Source organism: Odontesthes bonariensis, chromosome 4, assembly GCF_027942865.1.
Source record: "Odontesthes bonariensis isolate fOdoBon6 chromosome 4, fOdoBon6.hap1, whole genome shotgun sequence".
In the NCBI taxonomy this organism is placed as follows: Eukaryota; Metazoa; Chordata; class Actinopteri; order Atheriniformes; family Atherinopsidae; genus Odontesthes; species Odontesthes bonariensis.
Window position 1 is genome coordinate 35,005,585 of NC_134509.1, and position 13,560 is coordinate 35,019,144.

The 13,560-nt window shown below is 39.4% G+C and overlaps 1 protein-coding gene across 1 annotated transcript in view; it reads left to right on the forward strand.

Moving 5' to 3' along the window:
- Window positions 1-490: 490 nt before the first annotated feature.
- LOC142379028 (heterogeneous nuclear ribonucleoprotein L-like) overlaps window positions 491-13,560 on the forward strand; it is a 28,511-nt gene continuing 15,441 nt past the window's right edge. The window contains exons 1-2 of the mRNA XM_075464094.1: window positions 491-805; window positions 12,996-13,114. Of these exons, the coding sequence (XP_075320209.1) occupies window positions 608-805; window positions 12,996-13,114 (317 nt within the window). The 5' untranslated portion in view covers window positions 491-607. The remainder of the gene's footprint in view (window positions 806-12,995; window positions 13,115-13,560) is intronic.

Consider the following 13,560-nt stretch of genomic DNA (forward strand, 5'->3'; position numbering starts at 1 on the left):
TATCCTAAAATGAGCAGACAAAGCAATGTCAAGTGCAATATAAAAGTTCAGAGGGGAAGAAGTCTGGTGGAAACAAGTTCATGAAGCAAGTTCATAAAATCTAAAGAAATCAGTGGAAGTATGTAACTCACAGAACTCTGACCTTTTTTTCACAAGGTTGTTCAGTTGGTTAAGAGACATATTTATATCATGTTTTTTTTCTTTTTTTTTATCCCACCTGAAAAGGATTCTTTACTACAGTTGAACCAGCTCATCACAATGAATTGGAAAGTTCGTTTTTTATTTTTCTTCTGTGAGGATTTTGCAACACAGTAACACGCGTCTATAATTACACTCAGTGTTCCACTCGGGTCTATTTTGGGATCTCTAATCTTCAACATTTTGAAACTCTGTCAAGGCTGAGGCTAATATGGTAACATGAAAGCTTAACAAACAGGCCTTGCAGCAGAGTGAGACGTCCTGTTGTTTTTCATATCTTCGGAGAGAAGCAACCCAAATCTGCAGTGAGAGAGAGAGAGGGAGAGAGAGATTGAGAGTCATGTCTAGCAGGTGTCATCGTCTCTTCCTCATTTTAACCGAAAATCTCTGATTTAACATCTCGCCTGTGATGGAGGATAAGGAAGAAGAAGGGGGATACCACCGGGCGGCCAAACGGCTGCGGACGGAGGAGAAGACCGATGTAAGAGAGCTAGAGGACGGAGAGGAAGATGAGGAGGAGGAGGAGGAGGAGGAGGAGGACTCGGCCAGTGAAGAGGCAGCGGGGAGCGGATGCATCGATGGCAGAAACCGGAGGAGCGGTGGGAAGGTGAGGAACGACGCAGAGGCTCAGACTGATGAAAATGTGTCCCAAACTGTTCACGGTGATAAATAACGAGTCGCATGAACACAATAAAAGCATCACTGTAAATGCATAGGGAAAGCAACAAGGAGAAGACAGTTCAAATCACCTTCATTTTCAAGAGGTGTGTTCCTTTTATTTTTTACGATTATCACTCACTTATCTCTACTGTAGGAAAAAAAAAGCGCGATGTGCATTTTATCACACAGGGGCAGAGCAGTCAGCATCACTGTTTCTCAGTCTGCTTTCATGTCTGCAGCATCGGCCTAAAGATTGAGCGTTTTTAGTTTTAGGTTTAAGAATGATGGCAGGATCCTCATGTTCCTTCGTTTGTTCAGTAGGTCCACATATGCACTTACAGAGTAAGTAGGCTTTGAAATAGTGAAGCCTTTTAGGTGGTAAAGAGGTACTCACAATTTCTTTAAAAGTTTTTTTTCTTTCTTTTCTTGCCAAAGAAAACTGCTTAAAAGCCACTTCATCTCAACACTGTCTGTCATTTAGGACATTATGTGACTTATCAGGTGCAGCAGGTTGTCCATCGTGCACTGTAGGCACTTTAAATTAGCAGTTCCCTCTGTTCACATGTTTCAGTGCCTGAACCCTAAACTGACCCTGATACTCAGTCTAACTAGAACTTTGAGTAGCAGCTTCTGTGTGTGTGTGTGTGTGTGTGTGTGTGAATAAGAACAGTCCTGGTTCCAAATAAATGTCCAAATCTTTGGTTGTATTTTTGCGAGTTCTGCATATTAAATCTTCAACATAACCATAATCGCAGCACTGTAGTCTAAAGTCCAACATCAAAGAAAGCATCATTTAGTTTGGTTTCTGTTTTCGAGTCAACTGCCAGAATTTGATCCATCAGCAGGTGTATGATTATTTTATTTTAAGCAATTTAAATGAAAAGAGAAACACTAAAGGTGAAAAAGCTCTTCAGCGAGATCACTGTGTGTGGCATTCACTACACACCAACCAAAGCTTACTGGCAAAGAGGTGGAGCAGCCAGTGACCAACAAATGGAAACAAGAGCAGCCCCATCAGCCACGAGGACATCATCTGCCTTTCACTTTTGCTGTTGTGGAAGCACATGGTGCACTGTCTGTGAACTTTCTGATGATGGGAGTCCCAAATGCTACATTGGTCGTTCAAGCCATTGAATCATGTTAGTGTGCCTTGTGGCCTGAATGGTGAATAACATCCAATACTGCAAAAGTCAAAATACTTGAAATACCCCAAGATTTAGGGCTATGAAGTCAGTGCAGACTCCAGCCTGTTGACCCAAAATGTTGAGAATGCAAGGTTTAAGCATTTATTTAATTGTGGACCTTTCCATTACATTTTCAGTGAGGTCATTTTAGGAGTGTTTAATGAGGGTTAGGAGATAATTATGGATGTGTTTTACTTGGCAGGTGAATATTTGTATTTTTCTACTGATCTGATTTAGTGGACTGATTGTGTTTATTTTCCATCTCTGATAGCAAATCAGTATGCTCATGACCTGTTTACCACTCATGTCTGGCTCTGATTCTCTGCTTGGTGACACAATATGGCATATCAGTGAGGTTGTCGCCGTGACAGGAAGTGCTGTCAGTCAGCAGGAAGTGACACCATCTGTCTGTCTTTGTGATTGGATCTGTAACCACTCTCGTGACAGGAGTGCCATTTAGCCTGGTGGAATCTTAGTGTCCAGATAAGTTTAGAGTGAATCCTGCAACTTGACCAGGTAGGACTCTTAGAAGATGAATGTCATCAGTACAGTTAACATAAAAAAAACCTGAACCCAGAGACAAATTAAGCCAGTAAATAAACAAAGAGGTTGTAAATGAGATAATATGGAACAGCTGTGAAAATTAGATTTGACGAGCAGGCATTCAAGCTAAATCTGAGGACATTCACGTTGATGGTGGAAACTGAGCCATTTAGAAGATTATCATAGTGCTGTCATGAAATCAATGCGAAAGTAGTGACTGACATTATAAACTCAAAATTCTCGTCTGAGGTAATGGGGATTATTTTTCTATCAGATGAGTCACTCCCTGCCAACTACAATTAACAATGAATTGAACTCCAATTGGCTTGAATTGGACTATATTATTTAAGTGCCTTGAGATGACATTTGTTGTAATTTGGCACAATATAAATAAACTGAATTGAATTGAACTATTAGAGAGAATGCAGATTAAGGAAGGTTAAGGCGCTATTGTGTATGATGGTTGTTTTGCAATAATGGATGAGCACAGTGTAGAAAATGTGTTGGAATACATTAAAATTAGCTTCATATTAATATTTGATGAACACATCACTCATGCGTTTTCTTAAAATTTCAACACGTTGCCTTAGAGCAAGAGGGTTCCTCGTTCAAGGGCTGGAGCCTATCCCAACTGTCGTTGAGTGAGAGGCAGGGTACACCCTGGTCAGAGAGGTCCGTTTCACAAAGCAGGTTTAGTGAAAACTCTGAGTTTATTAACCCTGAAATGAGGGAAACTCGAGTTTTCCGTTTCACAAAGGGAGGTAACTCAACCCCGAGAAAGAGGGGTAACTCTAGCCTGTTTCACAAAGAGACCGTCATAACAGACTCTATGAACCTAACCTGGTCGGGACCAGGTTTTACTCAATGAACCTCGAGTTTCTCTCTGTCTCCGCCCTCTTTCAGCCACACGCCATTTGATTTCCTCATTCATTCAGTCAGCAGAGCGAGTTCTTCTACTTCTAGAAGTCCATTAGGCACAGTAGGAGACGACTTTTTTCACGAACATGGCATGAGCCTTTCGACAACGATCCCGTGGATGAAGGTGCAGCATTACTGCGCAGAGAATTAAATATTCGTCGGGAGATGGTTATCAGAGATGTTTTAGCATTTCCAGACAATTATCGTTTTGAGCAGCACCATCAGAATTTTGTTGGGACAAAAGAAAAAAAGGCAAATACATATGTGTATCAATAGGCTTAAAAAATATAGATATAGGCCTATTATATTTTATAAAGACACTTGTGTCTTGGGGGTGGACTCTCTCCAGGGATTCCCTCAGCCACTGGCCCTCCAATTTTCTGGCTTAGGGCCAGCTCCTCTGCTTCCGTAAGAGGTGGCGGTGCTGGGCCACCACCCGTTTTACGGGCATCTGCCTTCTTTCTGTTGGCTGAGTAGAAGTCTGTGTTAGTTTAAATAGGCTTAATTATTTAACAGAACATGATATAGATGAGAAGAAATTTGTGTGTGAAAACAGCATTATGTTGGGGATAAAACAACTGCACTGTGAACTAGCCACTTAATATTTACTTTACAGTGTAAAAAATGATCAAAATGAGGTACCTCCATGCCGAGGTCTCACCTGTTTGAACAATGTTTTTAAATTTCATCTTAAACTGCTGCTAAATGCGCTTCTCCCCCGCGGGAATGCACCTAAATGAAATAAATGAATGGGCTACCATTCAAGCAGTTTCCCTGTAATATTATTGTGATTGCAAAGGACTACATTTAAACTTACACTTTTGCTGCTGCAGCGGTGCACTTATTTATAAAAACGTATTGAAACTCGCCGTATGAGCGCATTGAGATTTGCAATTCAAGGTTGGTGAAAAAACGTAACCCCTCCTCTTCCCCGTTGCCATGGTGACTCGTCGAATCGGGGCTCCATTGATGCTGGCTTTTTAAAGTTGTGGCGCACGCGCTAAACTCAAGGTGAAACTACTCAGAGTTGAATAAACTCACTCAAATCAGCGTTTCTGGAACCGAAAACTCAGAGTTTTCTATCTCAGAGTAGATCAACTCAGAGTTCAGGAATAGACTCAGAGTTTGTTGAACCTGCTTTGTGAAACGGACCCCTGATCTCCAGTCCATCACAGGGCCACACAGAGACAAACGAGGAAAACAACCATGCATGCTCACACTCACTCCCAGTGTCAATTTAGAGAAATCAATTAACCTAACATGCATGTTGTTGGGCGTTGGGAAGAAGCAGGATTACCTGGAGAGAACCCACACATACACAGAGAGAGCATGCAAAAACACAGAAAGGCCCCAGCTGGGATTCGAACCAGGAACCCTCTTGCTGTGAAGCAACAGCACCAGGCACCCATGTACCCATTTTTTCCACCTACTTTTTGTCCTCTCATCTCAAAACCCAATTCAAGTCAATTAGAATCCAATTCATTGTAAAAAAAATCATAATCCAATCAAATCCAATTAATTAAATCCCAAATTAGTCCAATTCATACATACAGAGCCAATTCAAAGAAAGCCGAGCTAAGGAAACCAACAGATTGCACAGAAACTTAAATCCAATTATTATCATTATAATATTATTATTAAAATTCTAAGTCATCAGGGCTTCATGTCTTTAAGACATGCTTGAAGCCTAACTAACTGATTGGTTTCATAAGTATAGCTGAATATCATCAGCATAGTAATGGAAATTTATGCCACGCTGTCTAATAAGATTGCCTAATGGAAGTATATATAGAGTGAAAAGAATTAGTCCAAGCACGGAGACCTGCTGAACTCCATGACTTACTCTGGTGTGCGAGGAAGATTATTCATTTACATACAGATAAGTATGACTTAACCGGCCTAATGCAGTTCCTTTAATCCCAATAACGTATTCAAGTCTCTGTAATATGCTGTGGTCAATTATATCAAATGCAGCACTGAGATCCAACAGGACAAGCACAGACACAAGTCCACTATCAGAGGCTTAGAGGAGATCATTTGTAACTGTCACCAGTGCAGTTTCTGTGCTATGATGCACTCTGAATCTGAAACTCTGACTGAAACTCTTCAAAAATATTTTTTAAATGTAAAAGATCATAACGTTTAGCTGCAACAGTTTTCTCAAAAACTTTAGACATAAAAGGGAGGAGGGGTTAGATATAGGTTGATGATTAACAGTTTTGGAATAAGAGTAGGTTTTTGTAAGTAAAAGTATAATTACAGCAACCTTCACAGTCTGTGGTACATAGCCTGCCAACAGAGACAGATTAATCCAATGGTTTAGAGGTTGATGGTTTAAAAGAGACTATTGCTGTTGTTAGAGAGATCAACTGGAGAAAAACAGTCTAAATACAAATCAGGTTCTAAAGATACTTCTAAAGCTGCTGTACTTGATGATACATCACTGATAATAGTGGGAAGGACTCCATGAATCTAATAGAAACAATTTAAAGAAGCTCGTGAAATCATCACAACTGAGGGTTAAAGGAATACCTGGCTCAACAGAGCTCGGCCTCTTCGTCAGCCTGGCTGCAGTGCTGAAAAGAAACCTGGGATTGTTCTTATTCTCTTCAATTAATTATGAATAGTAAGCAGTTTTAGCTTTATGGAGTTCTGGAGTCCAGAATAATAAAATGGTTAACCAGGTGAGGGGGTGTTATTGTACTGTACATACATATACAAAATATATATTTCTATATTTATACACATATGTAAAAGGCAATGGAAGCCCCCAGTGTGCAGTCTGACTGCTGAAGGAAGGAATGACCTGTGATATCTTTCTGTCACACACTTTGGGTGGAACAACTTTTCACTGAAGGAGGTCCACAGTACAGTGAGTTTGTCTTGTAGGGGGTGATTTTTGCTGTCCATGATTGATAACAGCTTGGCTGTTGTCCTCCTCTCCTCCACCACCTTCACAAGTTCAGGAGGGCTTCCCTGGAAAGACCTGGCCTTCCTAATCAGAGTGCCACCCACACCCCCAAAAGACCTGAGCCTCTGAGCAGTAGAGTCTGGTCTGTTCTTTTTAAAAAAGTACTGTGGTGTTTAAAGTCCAGTCAATTGTTCATATGAACACCTAGGTACTTGTAAGATGTCACCAAGTCAATGTCCCTTCCATGGATGTTCACTGGTGTGAGTGTGAAGTTGGGGCACCTGTGGAAATTCACAGCAAGCTCCGTTATTGTCCTTGCATCGATCTGTTGGTGTTTCTGCTGGCACCAGTTTACAAATTCCTGAATTAATGCTCTATACGACTTGTCATTCCCATTTCTGATAACAGAGTCATCAGAGAACTTCTGAAGGTGGCAGGTAGATGTGCAGGTGTAGATTGTGACTGTTGGTGATGTGTAGACATTTTCTTTAGTCTTTATACAGGCACAACATTTTTAGGTTGAGCAATAATAAAACTCAAATATGTACAAATTTTGGCGCTATTTTCTCTCCCTTCCTATCACTGCGTGCTGTGTAGACTGTGCAGACCGAAGTGCAGACCGAGCAGTCCCCTGCTTCCGAGCAGTAAACACTGTGAAACAGGCGCGGCTGTCGGCAGGCGGCAGCACGCAGTGATACGAAGGGAGAGAAAATAGCGCCAAGCGATTATGAGGTCTGACTTTTTCCTAGAGAACGATTTTGTGATGCAAATGTATTACTCTTTTGAACGCATATTGTTTTGAGAAGCAAAACTCTTCATTTTTTAAACCCCAGCCAACTAGCCGGACTACTTTTGTCAACGCCAAAAACGAGGCCGGAACTCGGCTCACAGCACGCAGTAGGGGGTAAGAAAATGTTCATAAACGATATTGCTAGTATGGGATGTCATACAGCTTCATGTCAAAAGAGACAAACTATCCCTCCAAGTCTAACTCTAAGTCTAAGTATAATTAAGTTTGATTTAAGTCTACTTTAGGACAGACTTTTGGCTTCACCACTGAAGATTTTTCACTGAATACCTATTAAAATCTCTGGAAAATCAGCGGTCAGGGAATATTTTGGAGCATTTGCAGCTGCTGTGCGAGTGAGCATGTGTGTGTCGGTGAGAGTTTCTCCTTTCTTCTGGCCTGTGAACTGATTTCTGCTTGCTTCCCACAGTTGTGGATATATACAGATACATGCATTACTCATATCAACACAACAAGGACCCTATTCAGCCATTCTCAACAGTAAGGAAAACAACAATTTCCATTGCGTTATTTCTCTATCACATGCAGCCTTCCGTAGACACCGGTTGATTTGATATGAAAACCTTGTTCATACTGAACATCAGGCACCCATATATTAGCTGTACAGAGACACACATTGCCTCCTTATGTACACAGTCTATTGTGAGACACTCATCCATTTCCTAAAGACTTACCACAACAATAACCATGACAATTATTTGTCTAAACATTATCGTGCACTACCCTTGAACTAGGTCCACACCCTAAAATGTAATTAATTATGTTAGAGTGAAATGCTTTTGTCTCAACAAGGAAGACAAGCTCCTATGATGTGAATATGTAAATTGAAGCCTTTAAAGCGTGAGTAATTAAAGTGCAAACATAAACACATTGCACCCACAAAGAGATCTATGAAAAGCACTTTATGACCAATCCATGTAGCGAATCCAGGCTGTGGTAATAGGCTTTATAAATTATCTATCTACTTGTCTTGTTCGACTTCTTAAAAACTCGTAAGTTCAGCAGCTGATCTTGCAAATTTTTACATTGAAGTGCAAGGCAGGAGGAAAAAGAGGAGCTAAAGAAGATGAAAGTAGTGGGAGGTATGACTAAGAAGTAGAAGGAGAAGGATGAGGAATTGGAGTGGATGAGCTGAGGCCATATAAAGCCATAATGATACAGAGGGCTGACAAGAAGGATGTTGTATGTCACCAAACATCCAACCTTAGGCTCACACTCACTGACTAAATAAAGACACACATGTTCACTCAAAAAAAAAAGCTGAGGATTTGTTTCCATGGCGACAGGGCAACGTGTGTTCTGCCTCCTCTGCAGTACTGTGCAGGAGGTGGAAACTTCTCATTCCAAATGCTGTCACCATAACCATGGTACATTCCAACACTCTCACCAACAAGTTGAAATTAGCAAGTATGTTGGTAACATCTTTCCTACTCATCAACATAATTTCTGCTTCAACCAACTGTCCACCACTTGTTGTAGCTATGGTAACCAAGAACCATGTAAGTACAGTCAAGTGTGCTTTCTTACTTACATCACATGTTTTTACTGATGGCTGTAGGATGAGGTTGGCTCTCACTGCCAACTCAGTCTTTCACTTCAACCAGAACACATTTTGTACAGAACAGGTGATTTTTCCATACATGTGTGTGTGTATGAAAAAATATAGAAAATATCAAGCTGATATGAGAATGAGATGACCATGTCAAAACTGCCTGGTGCAAACAATGCGATCCAGAGATAATCATAGCTTTTGAATGATTACAGTATTTCTGGTTTTAATTGTATTTCTTTCTGAATGAAGAGATGGCATGTATACTAAATTCAGCTTGTGTATCTCACATCTCTGTTCACTATGCCAATTCTTGAATGGCACCACACTTGTAGCAGCTTGCCCCAGCAGCTCTGGACATATTGTGTCTCTTTGTATCTTTTTATGAAAACACAGATTTTTTAAAACAATTTTTACGCAATTTGCATGATTTCTACTAATAATTTTGGCGCTTTTTTTTACATCTGTTATGACCATGCCAACTAGATGCCAATGAATGAAATAGCCGTCCTGCCTAGGAAGCAGTGAGAATATGAGGAAGGTAATATAGTTTGTTTCACTGAGACATGGCTAGAGGAACAACTCCAACAACAGAGAAGACCTCAGACAGAGGTAACATTAAAGGAGGTGAGATTATAGTTCTTGTTAACAACAGATGGTGTCATTCTTGACATCAAGATCATTTTAGGTCTTTTGCCTACAGCCAAAAGTCCTGGGAAGAAATCTGTTGAATTTATTGTGTTTGTCAATTCTTGAGATAACCGATTGAGCTTTAAAGCTAAACTTTCAGCGTATACACTCCAACAACTCACAATTGGTTAGGGTTGGGTGTTTAAAATACATTGTTAGGCTTAGAATTGAATACACCAATTGAATATGTTAGGCTAGGCTTTGCAAAATAGAAAAGAATAAAATAAAACATAATAGAGTCTGTATTGTCATTGCAATTGACACTGTAGTACAGTGCAACAAGTTTGCATCTCTACAGATGCAAAATAAGAGATAAATATATACTAAATGCAAGTATCAAAACATAAAGTTAGAAAATATGAAATAAGACAATAACTTAACATGAGAAAGAAAAGAAAAGAAAAAACATAACATAAAGTGAGTAATATAAATATGTGAACGCTAGCCTACACAAAACAACAAGTTAGTAATAGGTTGCCAATGAATTGAGCATATGATCAAATATACTGATTGCCAATTGGCTGCTAATCTCCTTAATGGAACATTTTTTAACTCTTCACACAGGCATGTTGAAAGTTATAAAATCTATCAAGCAGATGAAAAATAAATAAATAAAGGAAAGTGAACTTATATACTGTATATATTATATAGATATATAAATAAAATACAAATTTAGTCTTAAATTCTGGTCTGAATGCTATTTAGTAGTTTAGTAGCTGACTAATTCTGTTCCAAAGACGTGGTTTTAAACTTTTCCTTTATGTCGTCATAATGGAGATTTTTACACTGACTTTATGAGTTGAGGATGATTTTATCAAAGTGATCAACAAAGAACATTAGTCACTTTTGCGGGTTGGTAATTCAGCATGGTGCTGCAGACCATATTTACCTTTCAGTAACACTTATGTTACATATAAAGGAAGGGATTTTAAGTTGGCAACACTGTCAGACAAACAAAACTTTCACAATCATCAAAGCTCACATTTAACAAAGCACAGATTTACGAGAGCAAATCATGAACGCTTCTGATAAAACATAGTTTTTTTGGAAATAGTCTCAGTCAAAGTTCATTGGTAATGATAATGTGAATCACAAATAACATGCACAACAAAAAATATAAAAAAAAAAACAATATATCAACAACATATCAATCTGAAAGTTTGAACTGAGCACATGATTAATGCCATAGAAATACAGTGTTGGACTGATACTGTGAGGTTATAAAAATGAGAAACAACGTTGTCCCATCTTAAGCTGGCGGGCCCATGCAGCCAGAGACATGAGAAAGAGCGGGTTTCCTGCGTACGCTGATATAAAGTGGCTGAGCTTGCAACCTGCCTCAACCTGCTGCAAAACAAAGGTCAGGTTGCAAAACTGTCACACTTGCTCAACGTCTTCCTGACAAAGACAGAAAACATCTTTTGTCAACCGTATTGCTATGAGAAGATTTTCCGATTGTAACTGTCACATGTTTACACTCATCTCAACAATGACGTAAGATTCTCAGCTCTCTTCACAAAGAATGACACACTTTTAGTTCTATTTGCAACTATCAAGAAGACCTCCCAACATCACCTTATCCTGTTCTCATTCTAAATGCGAACTCTGGACTGGACTAAATTTCATACATGAGTCACAAATGTATTGCAGGTATCAAGAGGGTTTTCACACATTTTTATTTTTATTTTTAAACATTCCCCGAGCTGAAAAGTGATTAAAATCATCAGGGTGTTGGACAGATGTAACAGCATTTTACTAATGGTGGAGCTAGTTAACACTCAGGTTTATTACATTAGTTTCCAAATTACAGGTCACAAATCTGTTTATAAGTTTAGAAGGAAAATGCTTTTGCAAGTGCAGACAACTCATAGATATCTGCAGCATAAATGGGAACAACTACACAGACCTGATATAAAAGACACAAAGACAGAGCTGTTTTTCATGTGACTCTCCTGAACACTAAATTTCACGTACATTTAAATAGAGTACTATTCTTATTCACTTTACACCAAACTGATATCAACAATATCATCCAGTATTCAGTACAGGTGTCTTCTCATTGAACTGAACTTTTATTGATTGAAAACCTGGTCTGAAAAAGATTTCTGATGGGTGAGGTGTTGCCAGGGGTGGAGCAGCGATTTTAAATGTGGGGGTGTTACATGAGCACCACATCAAGCCCATAGACACAACGCTGAAGTTGGCATCCGATGTGCAGAACAGGGCCAATATACTGCATTTTTTTGCATTTTGATCGCCCTAAACTAGGTCCTGTATGGAAACTACAATAGTTAGACTGCTCAAATCTGGATGGAATTATTCTAAAGAGGCTATAGATTCATTAAAACCTTGTTTGGGATTTGTGAAACCTTTTTCTGATTTGTACAAATGCAGAACAGGGCCGTTTTACTGCATTTTTTTGCATTTTGATCGCCCTAAACTAGATCCTGTATGGAAACTACAATAGTTACACTGCTCAAATTTGGATGGAATTATTCTAAAGAGGGTACAGAGTCTTTAAAACATAATTTAAGATTTGTTAAAACTTGATTTGGTCATTGAAAATTCAAAAAAGTGAAATCATCTTGCTGTAAAAGTGGGGGTGTCGAAACACCCCCATCTCCCATGGGTGCGACGCCCATGGGTGTTGCTTTTTTCTGCATCTTGGTTTGATGTGTTTGTGGACCAACAGCTGCACAGAGATGACTTCATGATCACTGTTCACATAGGGGGAGCGGGTCTGTCTTTGTCTGTCTTTCTCAAAGTGCTCCTTTGATCTCTTTATGAATTACATTAGAGATGTGTGAGTGTGTCTGTGGTTCTTTTTTTCTATTTCGATAGGGTCTGAGCAGCAGGGGTCAGGTGGGTAAAACGCTCTAAATAAGTTGTTTGTGCACTCCTGTCATCAGACTTACGAAGCCTTCCTTCACACAGACCTTTTATTTAAGTAAATGGACACACATGCACCCACCTTATTTCTATACATTATTTGTAAATGACTAGGACTGCCTGCACAGCAACGTGTAGGTTTTGAGGACCGCTTAGTAAAAAAAGGGCAGCATACAAGTGTGTCACATCAGTTAGGGTCTACAGTATCATCTGCAATCTGGGACGCAAACACACACATACATTATGCAACTTTGACACACTGGTGCACTAAAAACAAAAAGAAAGCCATAGCCATAATACATGAACATATTAAGTTATTTGTTAGTGTGAAGAGTTTAAAGTGATGAGATGATGATAAGATATGTCATATTATAGATTTAAAAAACGAAAAAAGTTTATTGTTGTTCCAACAATCTGACTTAATGGTGCTGTTAAACACACACAAGTGTTTCAATGTTTCTTATGTCATCTCATGACATCTTATGTCACGTCACCCTCAGGTCACTGTGGAAGAATGTGTTGCTCTGTGGACTGTCCGAGATATCTGAGTTAGAACCAAATGTGTCACTGTCAAGTTCAGAAAACAATTTAATCAGTGGTGCTTTCTCAGATTGTTTTCTGAGTCCAATTCTTTTTTATGTACAGGAGAGTGTGAAGGAGAGTCACCGCATCCCTCCGTCTCCAGTTGTCCACGTCCGAGGACTGTGTGATGCCGTGGTAGAAGCCGACCTTGTGGAGGCACTTGACAAGTTTGGCAACATCTGGTAGAAATAAACTTTTTGTTACTCCTTTTATTTGTCCCAAACTTTAGATAATGTTTATACATGTTAAAGTAGCTTTAAACTGCATTGCACATATTCCACCTAGTAATAACACATAGTTCCAAGGTAACAATCATAGCTAAAAGCAGCCACTCTGCAGTATTGATTACTGAGTTGGATTGCTGTTGTTGCTGCAGTTAGGTGCATGATTTGAAAATGTGAGGTATTTTTCCAGAATTTTAGGTTTCTGTGTGCCTCATCCAGTTGTGTTTCTGTTGTCCATTGTGACACCCTGACTCTAGCGCAGTAACCACAATGAGCAGCTTCCTGTACCCAGTATAGTTTTACTGCATGTTATGACTTCCTCTGATCTCGTCTACTCTGTCTGTGGTCAAAATTCTCACAGAATCTATCGATGAGGCCTTTGTTTGTTGTTTTTTTTAAATTGG